General features: G+C 35.8%; 2 protein-coding genes across 4 annotated transcripts in view; one reads left to right on the forward strand and one right to left on the reverse strand.

Moving 5' to 3' along the window:
* LOC134656893 (flotillin-2) overlaps positions 1-21597 on the forward strand; it is a 384591-nt gene that overhangs the window by 165793 nt on the left and 197201 nt on the right. The window lies entirely within an intron of this gene.
* The window catches only part of LOC134656794 (uncharacterized), a 34498-nt gene that overhangs the window by 8894 nt on the left and 4007 nt on the right, over positions 1-21597 (reverse strand). The window contains exon 1 of one of the 2 annotated variants that reach the window (XM_063512317.1): positions 9111-9424. The exons of the other annotated variant lie outside the window; for it this stretch is intronic. Coding sequence (XP_063368387.1) covers positions 9111-9129 — 19 coding nt within the window. The 5' untranslated portion in view covers positions 9130-9424. Of the gene's footprint in view, positions 1-9110; positions 9425-21597 lie in introns of those variants that run through there. 2 annotated transcript variants of the gene reach the window in all.

Below are 21597 nucleotides of genomic sequence, written 5' to 3' on the forward strand. Positions count from 1 at the left end.
CAGTTCTGTCCGAGAATAATAAGCAGTGTGGTGGACCGTTACTCTACCATTTGAAAGTAAAAGGACGAAAGAGCATGTTGTTTTTAATAACTTAGGGCATATTGACGATAGCTCTGTTCTTGGAGGAAATTATAACTGTATACGCCGCGCAACGATTCCATTTTCGAACAAAAACCCGTTTGAGCACACCCTGTCTATAGAGTGCGGCCGATTCAGGATAAAATGAGGGCCACTGTGTCATCAATGTCGTCATGAGATTTTTAAAAATGATTGAGTACGTATAGAGGACGACTTACATATTTACATAATATACCTAAGACTGTTTCCCGAAAGAGTAGGCACGGTAGACATCACGAATGTCTTGAAACCCATCATTTTTAGGGTTCCGTAGCCAAATGGCAAATGGATTCGTCATGTCTGTCTGTCTGTCCGTCTGTCTGTCCGTCTGTCTGTCCGTCTGTCTGTCCGTCCGTATGTCACAGCCACTTTTCTCCGAAACTATAAGAACTATACTGTTGAAACTTGGTAAGTAGATGTATTCTGTGAACCGCATTAAGATTTTCACACAAAAATAGAAAAAAAACAATAAATTTTTGGGGTTCCCCATACTTCGAACTGAAACTCAAAATTTTTTTTTTCATCAAACCCATACGTGTGGGGTATCTATGGATAGCACTGATTTAAACTTTCACGATTTTTACACATTATTAAATTATACAACGGGACTTAATCGCGTAATCCGTCCTCGAAACGTCGGAGGTAAATCTTAAAACTTAGATACGCGATTAAGTCCCGTTGTATAATTTAATAATCTATGGATAGGTCTTCAAAAATGATATTGAGGTTTCTAATATCATTTTTTTCTAAACTGAATAGTTTGCGCGAGAGACACTTCCAAAGTGGTAAAATGTGTGTCCCCCCCCCCCTAACTTCTAAAATAAGAGAATGATAAAACTAAAAAAAATATATGATGTACATTACCATGTAAACTTCCACCGAAAATTGGTTTGAACGAGATCTAGCAAGTAGTTTTTTTTTAATACGTCATAAATCGCCTAAATACGGAACCCTTCATGGGCGAGTCCGACTCGCACTTGGCCGCTTTTTTAAATACTTTCTTTATTTCCAGTTAGTACCTTTTTATTGCATATGTCTCCGATTTAGTTACAGACGGTTTGCTTAATTCGTATTTTGCTTATATACTGAAATTGCAGGGGATACAGAACGCTACCTTAAACGATATCATACGCATCCCGATATCCCCTCGCCTTGTGTTTTCATCCAAATTTATTGCTAGAATAGGTTCTATCCTAACCAAAGTAGAAATGTTTGTAGGTAAGAGTATTGAGAAACAGTTAAGAGCCAACAGGAGTGGTCATTTCTCCATACAAACGTACTAGACTGTTTCCTCCGTGGGTTTTGAAGCTAGAGCAATGATTTTTTCAACACAGATTAATATTGTCAATATCTGTGTCGGACCGTTTTGCTTTTTTTGATATTTTTGTTTTTTAAGGCGCTAGAGCCCTTCAAAAATGGCCAAAATGGCCTAATTGACTATGCCGCAATGAGAGGCGTGCTATTCAAAACTGACATCAATTAGTCAAAAAAGCAAAACGGTCCGACACAGATAATGTCATAATCATTTAGATTTCCAAATTTGGTTACGATTGGTTAAGTTTTGGAGGAGGAAACAGTCGAGTACGAAACCTCGATTTTTGAGATTTTTACGCAGGATTTTTCGCCTTGTCCTTATCGCACTAGTTTTAGGAGCCGCTTCCGTTAGCGAGACGGGATATTTACGTAAAATATTTAAATCTTAGCTCCTGTTGGCTCTTAAAGGCTGATAAACAAACACCAATTGTTGCCGTGTTCTTAGATATGAGCAAGGCTTTCGATTTTGTAGACCACGAAATTCTGCTTCATAAATTGAACAGATATGGTATAAGAGGTCCAGCGTGGGACTGGATCGCTAGCTACCTTAGAAGCCGTCACCAGTGTGTTGAAATCACCAGCATCGATGGTAATGACAAAATAGCTTATAAATCCAACTACAAACCTAACACGACCGGCGTGCCGCAGGGCAGCATCCTGGGGCCCTTGCTATTTTTACTTTATATTAATGATCTCCCAAACGTAGTAAGCCATGATTCTATCCTCTTTGCGGATGACACAACGCTGCTCATTAAAAATGACGACGATACGGCATTTGATGATAAAATCAACCAAGCTCTAGTAAATGTAATAGACTGGCTAGAAAACAATAATTTAAAAATTAACATAAGTAAAACAAAAATGATACAATTCCAGACATACCGAAGTAAACATATTGATTTAGAAATTAAGTACAACGGTTCAATAATTGAAGAAGTAGATTCTGCATCTTTCCTTGGAATAAACATTGACCACTTCTGTAATTGGAAGAGCCACATTGATAGCCTAGGCACTAAATTGGATCGATTTGTTTATGTACTCTATCGTATTCGCAATGTGGTTTCGGAAGAAGCCGCTCTTTCGGCATATCACGGGTACGTGTCATCCCTATTGAGATATGGTTTGATAATATGGGGGAACTCAGTCGATGCTGATATCATATTTAAAGCACAAAAAAAATGTGTAAGGTCTCTATCTGGGGCTTGGTATTTAGACCACTGCAGACCTTTATTTAGGCAGAATAAAATATTGACACTACCCGCAATGTACATCTTTGAAATATGTACTTTTGTCAAAAAGCACCCCACGTGTTTTAAAACAATCACCATGAGGTCTCAAAGAGGTACACATCGATTTAATCTGTACATGCCCAGGACAAACCTTTCACTGAGCAGGAAAAACGTACATTGCATGGCAATACAATTATTCAATACTTTTACTGACGATTTTAAGGCCCTTCCAATAAAATTATTCAAGAAGCACTTGTTTGACCATTTGACAGAGAGCTGTTATTATTCAATTGATGAGTTTTTGACATTATGTAAACTATAGGCTACAGATATATTGTTTGATTATAATGATTATCGATACATTGACTATGTTTTATAATGATTGTACATTTTTATACTAGACAAACTGTAATTCTAAGTGATATTGTCAATTTATGATTTTATTATTAATTGTAATTTATTATTTTTCAACGTGACATTTTAATGGAAGTTTAATATTAGATTGTAATTTAAGAATATTTGTACGCCGTGTATTATGGTAAATTAAGGACTGGAAACAATATTATGTAACATCAATTTATACCCTTTTTTACACAAATAAACTATTCTATTCTATTCTATTCTATTCTATAAAGAATGCTTCTGACCCGACAGCTCCACAAACACGTAGTCTATGTCTACCTAACCAAAGGTGGCGTAATTTTTTGCAGTCCATGTTTATATACGGTAAGATCGTAGACAAACTAACGTGTATTTGTTAACACGACAACTTATTGCTGCAATGCAAGATGTTCAAATGTGTTCAAGCATTTTTTTTAATAGATAAATTAAACGCCATATATCTCGAATGTCAGCTTGTTTCGTTCTACCTAAATTTCCTTAGGTTTTAATTACATTTTCAAAACAGTATAAGTTTACATTAGCTTAATCACGGATTAAAATAAAATTACACACACTTGGAACGCCAAACAGGGCCTTCCTGTATAGAAAACATCAAACGAAACTTATATAAATTATGGAAATGATCACGTCACTTTAGTTGCATTCTGATATTCCTGATACATTTTACTTTTCTATTGGCGTTTGTTGATATGCTGGTTGATATGCTAGTCATCGTGGCTACGGTCCAAGGTCACGGTGACATTTGTTGATCATCTTTAACATCGTGTGCACACTTCTGAAGAACTACTGAAGATTCACAGTGGAATTGCTCAAGATCGTCTCTCGAATGCCGCCTTGACCCGATGATTGTGTCAGCTAACGCTAACTACCAAATACCAGTTGGTCATTACCAAACTTAAATGGAGCTGGGCGGGACATGTTGCCAGGCAGAGTGATGGCAGGTGGGCCAAAATGTTAACGGAGTGGTGGCCGCTTACAGACGAAAGGAGTGCCTGGCGTCCGTTGGGTCGTTGGGTAGACGATATTCGGAAGATTGCGGGTCACTTCTGGATGAGATTGGCTCAGGACCGGGATAAGTGGCGTACTCGAAGAGAGGCCTATGCTCAGCAGTGGGCGATAAAAGGCTGATATGATGATGATGATGACCAGTGGGAAAATTATAGAATACAATAAGTGAAGAGATCTTAGAATCTTTGGATAGGTACTCATAAATAAAGCTACTTCCATTAAAGTGCGTCCCAATAAATAAATAAATGTATTAGAAGATACGCTTGTATCTTCTAATAATATAAAAGTGCTTTAGAAGTTCTGATGTTTAGTAAACTCCGTTTATGACCGCAAATGTTACATAAGACGAAATAATTGATTACACAATTACATACCATACATTTAACGAGCAACCCTTATTAAGGCTCGCTAGGAGGTGTCACATATATCGCAATCAAAGCAAATGTGTGCCATTCTGCTCGGCTACCTGCAGCGCCTTATGGTCAGCATACTCAATGAGGACATTATGATCGTATGTGTTGGTTGTGTGACCAATAGACCACCCAACCCAAGCTGTGTGTATCAGTCTTGAATGCAAACCTCTTGTTAGTCTGCTCACGGAAAATGACATGTGTAACATTCCAGCTTCCTGCTTAATTAGTAGTCATTTAAAGCCACACATGAAATAGATTCCTTAATATAGATACTGGTCCACTACAGTAACATATTAAATCGAAGCAATATTCGTACAATATTGAAGTTTATTAATTTACTTTAGTGGTTGAAGGTTATATTTGACCTATCACGAGACGCGTTGACCAATATCTATGTCGATTTACCGTATTCTCATCAGCGAGGCCAGACGGCAACTGAATAATCAATTAAACTAAATTTTATTCATGTGCTGAGATTGCTGCAAAATATGTTAATTGTAACCTCTTTAAGGTTCTTATATAATAAACAAAGAGCAAACAATGAAATATTTTATGACTACACTATTCTTATTGTAGTCAATTTTTGAAAATGAAAATAACGATGTATGAATGAATATGGCTACCGTTTGCTTATACATACTTAGACGTAATGATGGATTTGAGGCCGACTCGCTTGACCCGGCCCAATGGATCCAGTCGTAATATCTGTGCCAAGTTTACCTAATTACTCCCTACCACTATTAAATTCATGGCCAACACGGAATACCCCGCCGCTATCCCAAGTAGGACGTTGGCTTCGATTCAGAGTGCCTACGTGCAATGTGATACACCTCGTCTCTTACAAATATTGCTACGCCTCACTTTCCCCTATTGTTAACATCATAGAGTTTATTATTCGTTGCAATTGCCGCAGCCGTCTAAGGTTGACGTAAGTGATCGATTTGCTCTTTGCTCTTGTCAACCCACGTAGGGAAAGCTGAGGATTGCTCGGTTGTTTTGTGGACTCAGCGTTTAGCTAGCCTCCGCGAGTTGTGCCGTAGCGTAACCGCAAATTGTGATCGTCACTCTCAATTTCCTTCACTGCATTTTAGGTGCCGTTGCATTGCACCATCAATTTGAACCCTCATTGGTGATCGGTATGTAACACACGTACATTATGTCTTACGAAAGTGTAATTAATATTAAATGATGTAACGGCAGGACGATTTTCTCTCGGGTCTAAAACATGGCGTAATGCATTATGGTTTTGTGTGCACTTATCTGGTCCCGCAATAATATGTTGTAGTGAAAGTCGCGTCAGCAAGCAAGAAGCGCTAACATTAAGTCTTTCTTCCGGGTTGTTAACATTTCTAATGTCTATGCAATTCTGCGTCTCTAATTCTGCTACTAAAGCTGTTATGTGATTACTTGACTGTAATTATCCAAGAAAAAGAGTTTTTACACAAGAGTTCAACCCTATTACGGCTATTACTCTATGTTACAGTAACAGACACAAAAACATGAAAGAAAGACGTATCACAGTGACAGACAGTGACAGTGTATGATTAATACCAATAAAAATCTATCTATCTATCTATCTATCATAGACGTAGTCGTAGATTATTCGAAGATAGAATAGAAGATGTTTATATCATCCCAGGCAACGAAGACGAAATCGACCATGTTAGATTCCAGCACAATCAAAGTAAATATATATAGGGTCACTAGCAACCACAAACCATAGCTTAAGTGCATGCAATTTTAATAAATTATTCGCTTAAGCGACTTCGGGGACGCCGTAGCGTGACGAAATGGCATTCAAAGCTGTCTCGGATCCGTCATTACGGTAATGGTGCCTTATAGTTAGCCTGTTGTTATGCAGATTTTGCAACGCTCAAAGACAAACACGGGAAGTAGCAATTTGATTAGATATGAGCATTGAGTACGCATCTCATGCTCAAGATGACTATTATAGACACGAACGGAAATCGAACATTTTAATAATTATAACACTGGGCTTGTAATATAAAATGATAATTAGTTATAGGCATTGCGTGCGCATAGAGATCTGATTGATCTCGTAAAAAACGTTGTAAATCTACCCTTGAAAGTTACATTTAGTGCATGCCTACTTATCTTAACGTAAAGCAAGGATAAATAAGCATTTATATGTTATCTTGCAAAATAATCTAATCGACAATTACACAGTTATATTGCGTGCGAATATTACAATGTTTTTTTTTTAATGAAAATGGTTGTTCTGATTTGGTAACATGGCCTTTGTTAGTATCTAATGATCCTATCTATTTATGATCAGAAAGGAAGGAACCTAAATTAATGTATTGTGTGGATTAATATACTTTGCCTAAATTAAATTAAATGATTTGGTTTAAAACCATCAAAAAATTGTCTTCATCACCCGATTTAAATTTGTCTTCAACACGATCAATCACATTGGTTCTTAGAGCTCCAATATCATATCTTGTACAGTACATAAATAAACAGCCGTCAAAATGAACCGCAGAACGCACAGACCTTTTTTTTAATGTTAGGAGTACCGATCTATTCAGGATGTAAGTCAAGGAATCCGGAATAACCGGTAAGTCGGGATGCTCATTTCGTGAGTATGTTCAGTGTAGACTAATGGTATCCTTGGCCCTTCAAATAAATTAACAAGACGTTACATTTCTAACCATTTATAGAACACACTTAGATTATTATGTAGCAAAAATTACCGCCCTATACCATCATCTTTTTGTATCTTTCCTTATGCAGAATTTTGAGGACTTTTATAAGGCGATAAGGCTTGAATCGTATATTTCTTTAAATCTTGACCGTTAAAGGGTTAAAGTAATTTAATGTTTTAGCGCTGGCTTTGGTTGTAGTTGTAGGTACATAAGTATTCATACATATAGTTGAACTTATTGTGAACTAGGTTCACATTGATTTTGAGTCGATAACATCAATGGATTAATGGACTTTGCGAAGCTGAAGTTCAGCATGACCAATCTTCTTCAAATTCTATGATATAACAGAATGGTGTTCGTAAAAATTTTGTTTGAATATATGAGTATGTTGCGGTTTTTGACCCTTGATCAGCGGGGATCCTTAACTTTTCCGGTTGGACATTTTAATAATTATCTGCTTGGTTGTGTCGTGATTGGTCAGTCTAAGGGGACATGTGCGACCACCGACCACCCGGAGAAAGGCGCGAGTCTACATATGCGAATGAGTAGCTATGTATGAACGAAAGCTTGCCTGCACTGGCTCGTGTGTACTGACAGTCACGTAGGCGAGGTTCCGGGCCATTGGAAATTGCTATAACATTTTAATAGAGGGTTAATTTCTATATACAAGGTGATTTGGACCTTTGGCCGTATTCCGCAAGACGCTCTTAGTATAAATAGGTCACTCTGGACAAATTTTACAAAAGGACCAAGTTCGATACTGAAAGAAGTACATGGGCTGCCTCGTACATTTGGACTAATCATATTGAAAAAAAAAGTCTTGATCAATACAATGGTCATTTCTTTTTAATTGTTCAGTAAATTTACATCATGAATCATGACATAGTAAAAAGATAAACAGTATGAAACATTGATTCCAGCGAACGCGAAAATACAAACACTAAATATAAGAGTTTCAAGCTTGCTGTACTCATAGTTTTAGAGACTACAAAATTGTCGCATGTTTTTGTTAGTCTTGATTGTAATATCCAATTAATCCAATTCAAAAACATTAATTCTTAACTTATTTTTATTTCTTTTCTTATCAGTTGCGACACCTTTTCGAAAGATAAGGTACAACACTTACCTAATGCTTTTTTGCAGCTCCCTACTTCATCCTTTACTTTATTATATATTTTATTAGGTAATATGAGTACCTGTTATGAGTTTAATGCTATTTCCAAATACGCTAATCACTACCTATCATATGTAATAATTACGCGTAATTAGGAAATTATTGTTATTTACAATCTTTACCTAATGCGATTAATATTAATGGATCACTAAATCACGAATTTATTATTATGTTTAACTTATTTAGCACATGGAGAAACTAGATAAACTGGTTTCAGCCTCTATACTTTTGTGTGGCTGAAACTTCTTTATTAAGTTATCATACATATTAAATGTGATCCTGCCATGATTAAATAAATGAGTCTTAGAATAATGACCTGAGTTAGCATTTCGCGATACTAAAGATTATTTTGGATACAACTTGAAGAATTCATTGTGTGAGTAGTAAAGCAACGCACATTAGTTAAGTGTCATGAGAATGCATGTACCTGCTTTTGTAGGGTCGACTACAAAGAGATGTATCCACTTTTTCACCTTATTACAAAGCAGTAAGGTGAAAAAGTGGATACATCTCTTTGTAGTCGACTGTACATTGATGCAATTGCATTGTTACAAACCAAATTGCTTAATTTAACCGTCATAACTATGTCTATTCTAATTATCTACCTGCGGCACATGGGTACGGTAGATGTCACAGGTTGATTCAAAAGAACTTGCTCAATATTTATGCTAATCTATCTGTAGTTTATATCGAAAAAGATTTGTTATTAAGTACGATAGGATCGGTAAAGTATGGTCTCAAGAAACAGCTGATAGAGCGTAATAATGAATCAAATGGTATCACCTACCTGGCGTCCATTGTTGCATCCAATAATTAAAGACCGGAACTGAAACCGTGAGAGCAACCTCTCGATCGAAACTAAATTTATCGCATGCCACTATCCAATATTCACTTTCGTTTCACCAAATTTCTATGCGTTCACTTTTATAGGTCCCATAAAAACATCTGGATCGAATTTTTAAAAATGTCACAGACGATGAAAAAGTTTGTTTTTGTTTTTAAAAAGTAGTTTTTGAATTCCGAATGCGTCGATAGAAAGTTCGAGTGTTCCGGAGAGCGCGTGCGCGGTCGCGCTTTGGTCCAATGCGAGTGCCGCCGGCCGGCACAGATACCAATAGAGAGTTGCACGTCGATTATTTATTCTGAGTTTGATTTTGGAATCACCTGGCAGGTCTCACGTAGGCTTCTTATAGTTCTGTACTGTACCCAAAGGGTGCAGAGAGGAGCTGGTGTATATGTTCTGTGTTCTTTAAAGAACTGTAACTCCTTACCTGATAGTCACGTAACGTTTGAAGTAACCCCTTTTTTAGAAGTCATAAGTACCTACATTTTAGTGAATTAGAAAAGCCAGGATATTATAAAGGAATGGCGACGAAAGATATGGCCATCGCGCAAGATTTTATAGCGTTACCTCAATAACTCTGAGAACAAACTTAGTTTTAAAATTTTGCTCGTCACCTCCCTCTGCATTGACCAGCTATGGAGACAACTTAAACCTAGTTAGATTTTGGTTGAAGTCTGCCCAGTTTGCAAATATGATCTAGGTTTGGTCTTAATTTTTCCATGGCATTTGCCTTTGAAAGCGTATAACAATTAACAAGTCATCAATCATCAACATCATATTAACTGACTGCAACTTTGTAAGTTGTCTTCAAATTAGCAAACCATTTTTCGATCACATGTTGGTATCTGATTTAGCCAGAATTTGGCAATTGGCTTAAGAAAGACCGGTTACTAATGCAATACCTATTAGGTATAATGAAACCGAGGTAATGTGATGATGGAGATCGGAGGTGGCAATATTAACCCCGTAATAAAACTACGCGACCTCATTAACTTTGGGTTGGTTAGAATTGTCTTCATGAAAAGTTGATGAATGTTAAAAGAAAACTTCAGCCGGCAATAAAAGATAACTAAAAATATTTCACAAAACGTATTTTATAGGCATTTACTGTCGGACAACACTATTTGGACCGATTTTAATTTTGTTGTTGTTTTAGCTTTTCGTCAGATTTCGACAAAATTTGGTAATAGATAGGTAGAGTTCCCTATTCTGTACAATATAAGCAATTTCACCGTATGTCTCCTCAAAATCTTCCCCTGAGTTACGTAAACGTATGGAATTTTCGTAACTTATCAACGGTAAATTACAATCGAAACCATATAAAATTATGGTGGCATGTTAGATAGAATGGTATGATTGGTATGAATGACGTCGGTATTGTTAACTATGGTATATTATTATTTACTCAGGAAGGGAACTTAGGGTACTGTACTACCTGTATTGTATAGAATAATGGCGTTTGCTTTCTCTCTGCTCTCATAAAACGTCATTTTAATGACAGTTGATGCGAATAGACGGCGAATAAACATGCGATAGAATATGAGCAGAACATTATCCGTCGTTCAGTATTAAGGCGTCTAGAGTCTGACCACGCAAACTTTGCACAAACTTGGCAGTAATCATTTATAGATCCCTAGAAGTAAGCTCTATACTTGACGTATGTAACACTTGACATGAAAACTTAGCATGGTCCGATTTTAACTTTGTCGTTGAATTAGTCGGAGCTATTATAACTTTGTTTTTCCTTCGAAACTGCGAACTTGTATGTTACTGTCATGTTATTATATTATATTGTTTTAAAAGGCTTATCGGGCTAAAATATAAAGCAGCTGTATTTACAGGATGACCCAACGTAGTAGGCAGGATGGTTACTACGTTGACAAATCATTTTTCATTTTGAAATGTTTTTAAATTGAAAACTATAATCATTTAATGAAAACTAAACATCTTTAAAATAATCTACGGTAAAATTGCTGTGCTTGAGAAGACGAAGAAAAAGTAGCTCTGGCTGTCTGTCTGTCACCTCTTATTCACGCTTAAACCGCAACGGATTTCCATGAAACTTGGTATGGATGTAGTTCGACTCCCAGGCATGAGGCATGGACAAATAATAGTTTTTTATCTATCATCATCATACCTCGCAACCGAGCTAGTAAATCTGTAGCAGTTGTACGTCAGGGTTATCACTACTACGCATAAACTAAAGTACTTACAAAAAATATTTTTTCTTTGTTTTCAAACACACCAATATTTTCAAGCAATGAAAATTCCATGTTAATATTTGAAAGAAATGCGAAAAAAACGTGATTTTATAAACAAAATAACAGATACCTACATTGAAACGCATCTAATATTGACATTGATTTGTTAATTTATATTATTTGACAGTAAATTAAACCGAGTTATATCGGAAGAGGGTCAACAGGGTTCTCGATCAATTTTATTAATCTTACATACAATAAAGTTAAAGCAAAATGGTTCATCATAATCGCCAACCCTGACACAAAACTGTCATTTGCTACGGTTTTGCTAGCTCCGTTGCGGGGTATGATCATCATCATCATTCCCACGTAGACAAAGTTTGTTTTCCACGATAAATATTTCATGTCTTGGCGTTGGTTAGACTACTTGTCGGTAGATGGCAGCACGTGTGTTCATTGATTGACTTTCATATAAATTTAATACCTTAAAATTTTACAATTTCATGTTGATTGATAATTACATACCTACTCCTCCTCCTCGAAATGCAATTAGAATTTTAACTCCATGCAGCTTAAAATATACAGGACTGCTTTGAATTATTACATGTGAATAAAACAAATACGGTACCTAATTAACTTATTATTACCTAAATAATTAGGTGTAATACATAATATGTTACGGAAACCCTGTCCCAAACTATGACCCAGGTAAATGTTTTAATTAAATAAATAAACATTTAAATTACCTTGATTTGTCCTACTGGCACAATTCGGTCCGCATCTCAACATATTTTTTAAAGAACTTTAACTATCGAACGGTAGATGGCGCCACGTATGCCGTGTAGTTGCCTTATTCCATAGAGAAAAAATACATAGAGTGCTCACTCCATACATGAGTTTTGGTACCAAAAAGACTATTAGCATCTAGCATCGAGTAGCGGAACTATCAGTACTGCTATTTGACAATAGATGTCGCCACCGACCGGAAAGTCTTATGCTACTCGATAGTTCCGCTACTCGATGCTAGATGTAGACACTGAAATTAATAGTCTGAACTGATGTATGGAGTGAGCACTCTATGTATTTTTTTCTCTATGCTTATTCTAGGACGGATTTGATTTTATTAACATTTCTTTTTTACTTGTATGAAATAGTTTTTGTATTTAAATTGCTTTTGATTTATTTTAACCAGTCACCAATTTTTTTTTTTCTGATCTTACGACACGACTGATTTAAAAATAAATTTCGTCTACAAACTCATCGCCAAAAAATATAACAGTTGTGTAAGAGTTAACGAGTTAATGTCTCTTATCCATGTGTTATGTCCCAATTTAAAATAAATTAAAGTTTTGTGTTGTCGTAAGACATGATATAATTATGTACTAAATACAGAGGCAGCTACTGCCATCTATTGAGGAATGTTGTAATTTATTTATTGATCGTGTTGATTTATTTATTTAAACTTTAATGCACAATAAAAAAATATGTACAAATGGCGGACTTAATGCCTTAACGAATTCTCCACCAGTCAATCATAAGGCAAAACAGAAATTCTCGAATGTGGGTGCACCGGTGCAGTGAGAAAAATATGCATTTAGAAAACATATTATCAACTATTAGGAATTATTCTTATATATAATATATTTTCTTCTATTTTTATAAAAGTTTATCAAACCACATTTAACATCTTATCAAGTCATCAACTAGAATTGACTTTTTTTTTGTTGTATACCCAAACTAAATCTGAGCATGTGCTGCCATCTGCTATCGACTAGTCGACGTTCTAATTTGTAAAATATGTTGACTTTTTTTGTTGAAATTCTTTGGTTCGTATTTAAATGTCACATTTTCAAATAGGTAGCGAATATTTTTAACTTTAAGCAAATCAAGTTATGTCGACGATTTAATTGCAATTGCACTAATTATTAAATCAAATACAATATCATGTAAAGTAACTACATATTTGATTAAGCATGATCGGTGTATGTGCTGCCATCTATCGTCGAGTAGTTGAAGTTTGCCAACGTGTAATTTATGTAAATGTTAGATTGACTGCATTCATTGTTCTACGTCGTAGCGATAGATGGCGTTGGTGAGAGAAAGTAAAAAAAATATATTAATTTGGTTATTGCTTAGAGTTTAGAGAAATGGCCAAGTCATTATACGTGTTACAAATTAAAGATATCTTATCGATACGGTTTTAACACCCCCTGGCACTGATTAAAATAACCGACTTGGTTTCACATTACATCTCAAAACTTTTTTGTAGTAGAAGCGTTGCGAGACTTGCACCTTTTTACATGTAATGTTTTTGACGGGATGGGATTTACATTGTATCCAATTAAGAACAGTAACCTACAGTAGTGGTTATATTCTCTTTGCCTAAAGTGTCCAGCGTTTTAGTGTGAACTTATGTATTCATTGATTCCATTCTGTGAAGAAAAAGTGTCACATATTTTATATGGTCCCTGAAAAATGAGCCATCCGATCTGGTATATTCTATTTTTTTCTGTATATCTCTCGGCAGGTATGTCACAACCTGATCACTCTTTTATTACTTTTTGCCATTAAATTGTCGCATAAGATTGCGTGTGCGGAGTTCCTGCGTTCGCGCTCCATCGAGAAATCAGAGAAAGATCGATGCTCCGTACCTATCGATTATGCAATCGATATGGAAATGCGTGTCTATGCCTATTGAACTTGCGAATTTTACGGCCAGAAATAGATGACCTGTTGATTATGAAATATAAATGAATAATTTTCATTTTATAATGAAATCTTAGAGGTTGGTAGATTATGCTCGAATTCCGGAAAGGAACTATGAATCCACGTTCAATTATATTATTAACGTAAAGGTATCAGGCTGTTCAAAAATAGGTCCAGTAAGGTACAGTCAACAAAACCACAATAAGTATGTATTGTAGGGTCTTGTCTTGGTCTTGAATCAAACTCACTTCCAGTAGATATTTTCGTATATTATTAGTGAAAATAATAAGGAAATCAACAGGTATATGTTTTACAGCCAGAAACGTCAATTCTCCCTCTCAATTATCTGTCAGGCTCTTATTAAAAAAATAATATAGTATTGCCATATCAAAATGACGTTACCCAGTTTGACATAGAGTTGTCATATCAAAATCTAATAATACCCTTCACCTACATACAGAGATATAGTGCAGAATTAGTATTAAGGTGTTATACATAGTGTTATCAATAGAAATGACCTTACAGTATGCAGGGATGCTAAGCTAATAGAAGGCTATTAGTTTTGCTGAATGTACACGGAAATTGCTCCACCAACAAGGACGAGTCAAAGATCCAATGTCATCTATACGGCCTCTAACGACCTTGAGTTTTGCCATAGAGAAAAAAATACATAGATTGCTCACTCCATACATCATTTTTAGTACCAAAAAGACTATTAGCATCTAGCATCGAGTAGCGGAACTATCAGTACTCCTACTTGACAATAGATGTAGCACCGACCGGAAAGTCTTATGCTGTTGAGATAAGACTTTCCGATCGGTGCTACATCTATTGTCAAGTAGCAGTACTGATAGTTCCGCTACTCGATGCTAGATGAAATTAATAGTCTAACTGATGTATGGAGTGAGCACTCTTGTCTTACAATATTTCTCTATGGTTTTGCTTATAAAACTGCGATGGTTCACCGAGATACTGACTGATAACTGACACACTTGCTAACCTGATCAATATTCAATCAATCGATTTTAGTTGCATCATTCATTATTGATACAACGAAAAATGTGTTCTACTCTCGAAGGATTGACCAAAAAACATTATTAAGAAGAGCTGCGTTCAAATTAGGTTAGACATCACATCACCTTAAAATAATAGGTAATTGTATATTAAGCGTACATACCAAGTCCAAGCTTAACCACCAACACGGTAGTCACACTAGTCAGGCAGTGGATGACTGATCTGTTGTGCTGTATTGTAGAGCAGAAAAAATCTGTTCGAAGTAAAATTCAAAAATATGACTAAAAATTCGTCCCGCATCCATATTCCTTATTATAATGCTTATCATACTACACAGACAAGTGGGTAATATTGGCTAAGAGCGAAGTACGTGGTGGGGGATATATAAACGATGACAACGCACGGAGTGGGAAACATGTGAACTTTCATGGGATGACATAATCTTCATGCTATTTGAGTTTACAGCTGTAAACTGACAGTTATTGATGTTTCATGTTTCCCATACCTCCCCGTCAGGGCGGCGCAACAGTCCTCCACAGAGCGAACAATTATGTGTAACATTTCTAATTAAAAAAAAACCGGCCAAGTGCGAGTCAGACTCGCGCACGGAGGATTCCGCACCATCAACAAAAAATAGAGCAAAACAAGCAAAAAAACGGTCACCCATCCAAGTACTGACCCCGCCCGACATTGCTTAACTTCGGTCAAAAATCACGTTTGTTGTATGGGAGCCCCACTTAAATCTTTATTTTATTTTGTTTTTAGTATTTGTTGTTATAGCGGCAACAGAAATACATCATCTGTGAAAATTTCAACTGTCTAGCTATCACGGTTCGTGAGATACAGCCTGGTGACAGACGGACGGACGGACGGACGGACGGACGGACGGACGGACAGCGGAGTCTTAGTAACAGGGTCCCGTTTTTACCCTTTGGGTACGGAACCCTAAAAACATAACAAAAACTGGCGAAATAAACCCCATTTGTACAATTTCTTCTTCTGCCAAGCTGCAGGACAGTTTGTTAGCAAACTCGAAACTCGTTTGTTGGTTGTCGAAGGCAATAGGTACGACTGTCCGGCGCTTTGGGTCGTCTGTAGTAAGGGTATTTCCTAGTATGTAACGTGTGTTCTTTAAACAGATACAATAGAAAATTCAAATAGCTTCACTACGGTTGCCTATATAGGTAGTTACTCACCCTCGAGTATTTTTATCTCAGGAGTTAGAAGCTCCCATATTAGGCTTCGGCCTCCTATTATCATCATATGATAGTCGTGTGGTAAAAGAAAGCAGGTTTTGTTTCTATGTCGGATAACGCATCAAGCGATAAGATACTTCCTGACTCAACAATTCTTGTTTACATATGTAGATATCATACATATTACCACCCACGTAGCTCACGCAATGCGTACACGTACAATTATCTATTACGTCTTGAATATTATCTCTGTAATGTATGAGATTTTCATACAGTTATGTTTGACTTTAATAATGGTGTCTTGCATGCAAAACGATCAGTGTAATTAAGTTTTAATTATTAGTATTACTTACGTATATGGCTCTTAATCTAATGATTAATAAAGTAATATTTTTGTATGGCATTTATTTGAACAGGACTTTGACACCAAATCTAGTATAATTGAAATAGAACATAATTAGGAGAGTGGAGGATTTTTCTAGTATTTTAGTGCGTCAGCAAAGTAGATATTTTTGGAGCATTCTGTACAATGTTACGCTTATCGTGTCATATTCAATTACGCTCAATTTGGTATTGAAAGTTAATTTGTCGAGTTGTTTGCGCCAGTCCGTTATACATTCGTAGAGCCGACGTCAAAAATATATCTACACTGTTATACCCTATTTCATTGCAATAAGGAGAAAAATTTATACATATGTTTAGCGAAATTGTACATTACTTGACTGCACGCTTGCGGTCTCTACAATTGCCATTTTTCATAGCCAGTCACGTTATCTCTGTAGTCGTATTTTTTTTATATCTAGTGACTAGAAATGTGATTCAAATCTTCGGGTGATATGCTATCAGTAGACATCATCAGTAGTAATCATTTACCGAATAGAGTCACGCAAAATAGGTGGAATGTATGATGTCGAGTTGCGAAAACCCATCTCGCGAAAAGGTAATACAATACATATTTTATTTTCAAGCTTATACCGGGAGATTTTGCGATCTTTCTTATAAAGTTAGACTTACTTAAAAAGGAAGAAGGCGTATCGTATATGAACTTAGGATTGGATCTACGGCCTTTAAAGGGTCACCTACATACGCTCTAATAATATATTATGTCTTTATCTATCACCCTAAAGAAAAATTCTGAAGAATGACTTGACATATATTCCTACATCCAGAGCTTTACTTATAAGCTTCTCAATGTAATGTAATTAATATCTGGGTGACCGAGCTTCGCTCGGAAAACATATAAAAACTCGAAAATGCGCGTTTTCCCAGAGATAAGACCTAGCTAGATCGATTTTTCGCCCCCGAAAACCCCCATATAGCAAATTTCATCGAAATCGTTAGAGCCGTTTCCGAGATCCCCGAAATATATATATATATATAAATAAACAAGAATTGCTCGTTTAAAGGTATTAGATTAGTTATATTGTCTGTGGTCGCGGTACAAAGCAATGACGTTCATCCTTTTTTAGCAGACGGCAAACCGAACGATTGAGTGAAGTATAATATTGGAATAGAATCCAGTAAGAATTCCTGTTGTTTGCGTCTAAAGTTGTACGGCGTGCAAATCTGGTTATGACCTGGTTGTGTCTGAAGTATTACACTTCTATAAATTACATTACAAAATCGCTAATTAGCTCAGCTCATTAAAACTTACGCGTTTTAGTGAAAGTCACATTGCCTCATATTTTTGAGAATTAGAAAATATTTCAGTTATATCATTCAGGTGTGCCTAGAACTATTAGATTTGTATTAGATAACATTATTAATTTTAACCTTTATATGTAATTATAAATAAGAGCTGTTTTCGCATATACCTATACAAAATTGGCGTCTTTAGCATCTATTTGATAGTTTCGTGGTTTCTAAGTAAATATACGTATTTAAATGCATTTTAAGTGTGAACTGTGAAGTGCGTTTAGTTGCTAATGCAATGTTGCAACTAAATCATTTTGTAGGCAACTAGGTACCCTACCCCCTAAACTCTAATCCTATTTTAAAATGGAGACTAATGTATAAATTATTTATTTTAATTAACTTTTATACATATCAATATGATTATTCAACTTAATAACACTTAATAACTTAATAACTTTAACTTTATTGGATCCGACGAATATTACTGATTGAAAGACACTAATTATTTCGCATAATAAAATTAATACCTAATTTAAAGAAACGACTTCTGTTACTAATTATTTAGTTACACAAGATACCCGAGGAGGTCTAGTGTTCGAGGATGTAATTTGATTTGTAGCGGGGCGTTATATTTTGTTGCTTGAAATACCGATCTATCAAATTAATTAATTGATTTTTAAACGCGACGTGATTGGGGTCATAAATCTTATAACTGCATGCAGGTAAATAATTATTTTGTTATTTGTGGCTTCCGTAGAAGATAGTCTGACTTGAAGTTCGGGAATTCATTTCAAACTCTAGGATCGAGTTTCATATTTAACATGAATTTTAATTAATTAATGTGTACTTAGTGTTGTGTGTGTGCGATATGTGGTGTGTAGGTAGGAACTGTGAGTGTGTTGTATGTTGTGTATGAATATATGTTTCTATACGAATTTTTTATCGTGAATCTTATTGTAATTATGATTAAATGACAAGTATTTATCTGGATTTTGTCTTATTACTGTACCAATAACAATTACAATTGTATATTGAAAAAATACTGTTCTGGTTTCATCATAAATAATAAAATAACCCACTAAACAACAGAGTTCTTACGCTGCGTTCGCTACAGGGAATGGTTTGAAAATTAACATCCCTGCCTGCCGGTGCCGTTCCTGCAAAGCATGCAGTCACTTCGTTACTTACAGTTATGTCAACCGCCTGAGAATATTATTGAGTAAGCGGCAATGTTATTTAAATTTAACATTAATGGTCCAAGAGCCTGTGAAATTATTCCTATTGTTCCTCGTATAATCTCGTTGAGATCCGATGAAATACGCGTAGCGGTTCCATTGATTATTGGTTGTGAGATTTACAGCTATAGACTTATCCCGTAAATGCATCGTAAATGTAACGGCAACAGCATTTCATTATACAAATGTATAGTTGTGTATATATAATTAGTTATCTTAGGTATAGAATAGAATACTCTTTATTGGCACACCTCATTAAAAGATACAGCTTAAAGAAAACCAATGAATATACCTAATGACTATGTTTAGTCGCCAGCGCCGCTCCGATTATTATTGAATTTCTTAGTGGTCTCTAATTAAAACATTTTATGTAAACTCGAAAGTAGTGTATTCTCGAATATTCAGTCGCATTTTAAAACAAACGCTTAAGATACCGTCAACCGGGGCGAACGGGGACCATTTTGAATTTTGTGTGAGATTTTAACAGAATATTTATCTGAGCGCTACAAATGTTATGGGTTCAAAAACTTAGATCTTATGTTTGAGAATCGAGTGATGATAGTACCTATGTCTCATAATAATTCAGTATACAACCCGTTGATAACAAAAACAGGACATCCCTACTTACTAACAATAATTTCCAACTTAACTTAATTTTGGACACAGGTGACATAACGATAACTTATTACATTGGCTAATTCATGACATTGTAGTTTTGGTTATAAGTGTGTTAATGAGTATTACATGTATTACTAATACTATTAAGTTATACGTATTGTGTATATTCAATTTGTAAGTTGAATATAGACATAACTGGTTAAATTGGTTAACCATCCGTGTACATGTAAATGTACACATCGGTGTTACACGCGTTGCACAACTCGGTTAATAAAGATTAATGGAATATCATTATTTGCCTTGTTGCCATTCTGCGGAACGTTCGTAATCTTGTCATATTGAGAGATTTTCCACTATCCAGTAAGATTTTACTAAAATTACTAACTCCAGTATGGTGATCGTATTTGTCTACGTGACAGCGTGATAACAACAGTGTCTGTCTGTTTCTGTCGCGTGATGATAAAAAATGACACTAATTTAATCACGTCCATAATACGCCAGCACCTGTAATTTAATTTTAACCTATTTATCATATTTACACGGCCCATCAGACGGCAAACTAATGGATAACTATTTGTCTCTATGGGTCTTGGCTCAGGACAGGATCTCACTGAACTAGCATAGAGTAGGTACATACCTATGTCTTTATGGTTTCATACAATCGTGCCAAATCTACACAACATAAATTGCAATAACGATAAACGAAACACTTAGCAGCCGGTGATTGTAATGACTTTATTAGCCTCGACGAGCAAGAATATGTTCTTGTTACCTACGTTTACAAGACGATTATCGCTTCACGGTAATATAATTGGCAAGTGTGATGACGCTGAAAATATTGAGGATAGACAAGAATCCGCTAAAGTTGCAAAACTTTATACACGAGTTACCCACAAATCTACATATTTATAATATTTATATGTATTTGCTTGATATACAAATCTAATGTGTTTTGATTTTAATGTAATAGCAACAATTTATGACAAAGTTTTATATAACGTTCCTGGTTTACAAATATAATGCATGTAAAAATATTTCTTCATTTTTGAATTTTCTGTACAATACTGCATTGTCTGCATGAATGCTGAGGGGATTCTAATATTTAAATAGACTAGAGCATTTTTTTTTTTCCCAGTTATGTAACCGTTTTGCATTGTCGGTGGATCATTGCAACAGAACGCAAAAGAGTACCTATCGCATTGTTTGGGCCAAGTAACCCGAATATTACTCGTACTATGACATTATGACCGACATCCGATGCATACACGACGCTTATGTGATGAATTTATGGCAACGAGAGTGTATCATTGGTAATGGTGTAATGTTCCGCGGTAACCGCAACGCCGTCATGACTCGGGTCTACCGTGCCCAGCCAGCCTATTATGGATAGCTTTATCCATCTTTATCCACGTGATAAAATAACTGTCACTGTTTAACACCGTGGGAAAGAAAGTGACGGACACCGTTTTATCACGCTGTCACGTAGACAAGAACGACCATCATATCCGTACAGGGCTACTGTCTATTATGCGTCCACTTAACCCAGAATACAAAGGCATTAAGCAGAAGCACACATGAGTTTAAAAAACACCACTACGATTATTCGCCTAACGGCGGCGTAATCTTCGTAATCAGGAAGTACGTGTTGCTTGTAGTCGAGTGCGTTCAGCGTCAGCGTACCTAGTTATTAAATAACATCAGTTTTAATTGGTCATTGCTAAGTGTTAAATGTGTAACGTATCATTGTAAAGCGCGGGCGTAACGATCAGATGATGGAGTTCATCTTTCGGAACTTAACCGCTGTGATGTTTGTTAATTAATTTTT

This window comes from Cydia amplana, chromosome 19, assembly GCF_948474715.1.
Source record: "Cydia amplana chromosome 19, ilCydAmpl1.1, whole genome shotgun sequence".
Classification (NCBI taxonomy): Eukaryota; Metazoa; Arthropoda; class Insecta; order Lepidoptera; family Tortricidae; genus Cydia; species Cydia amplana.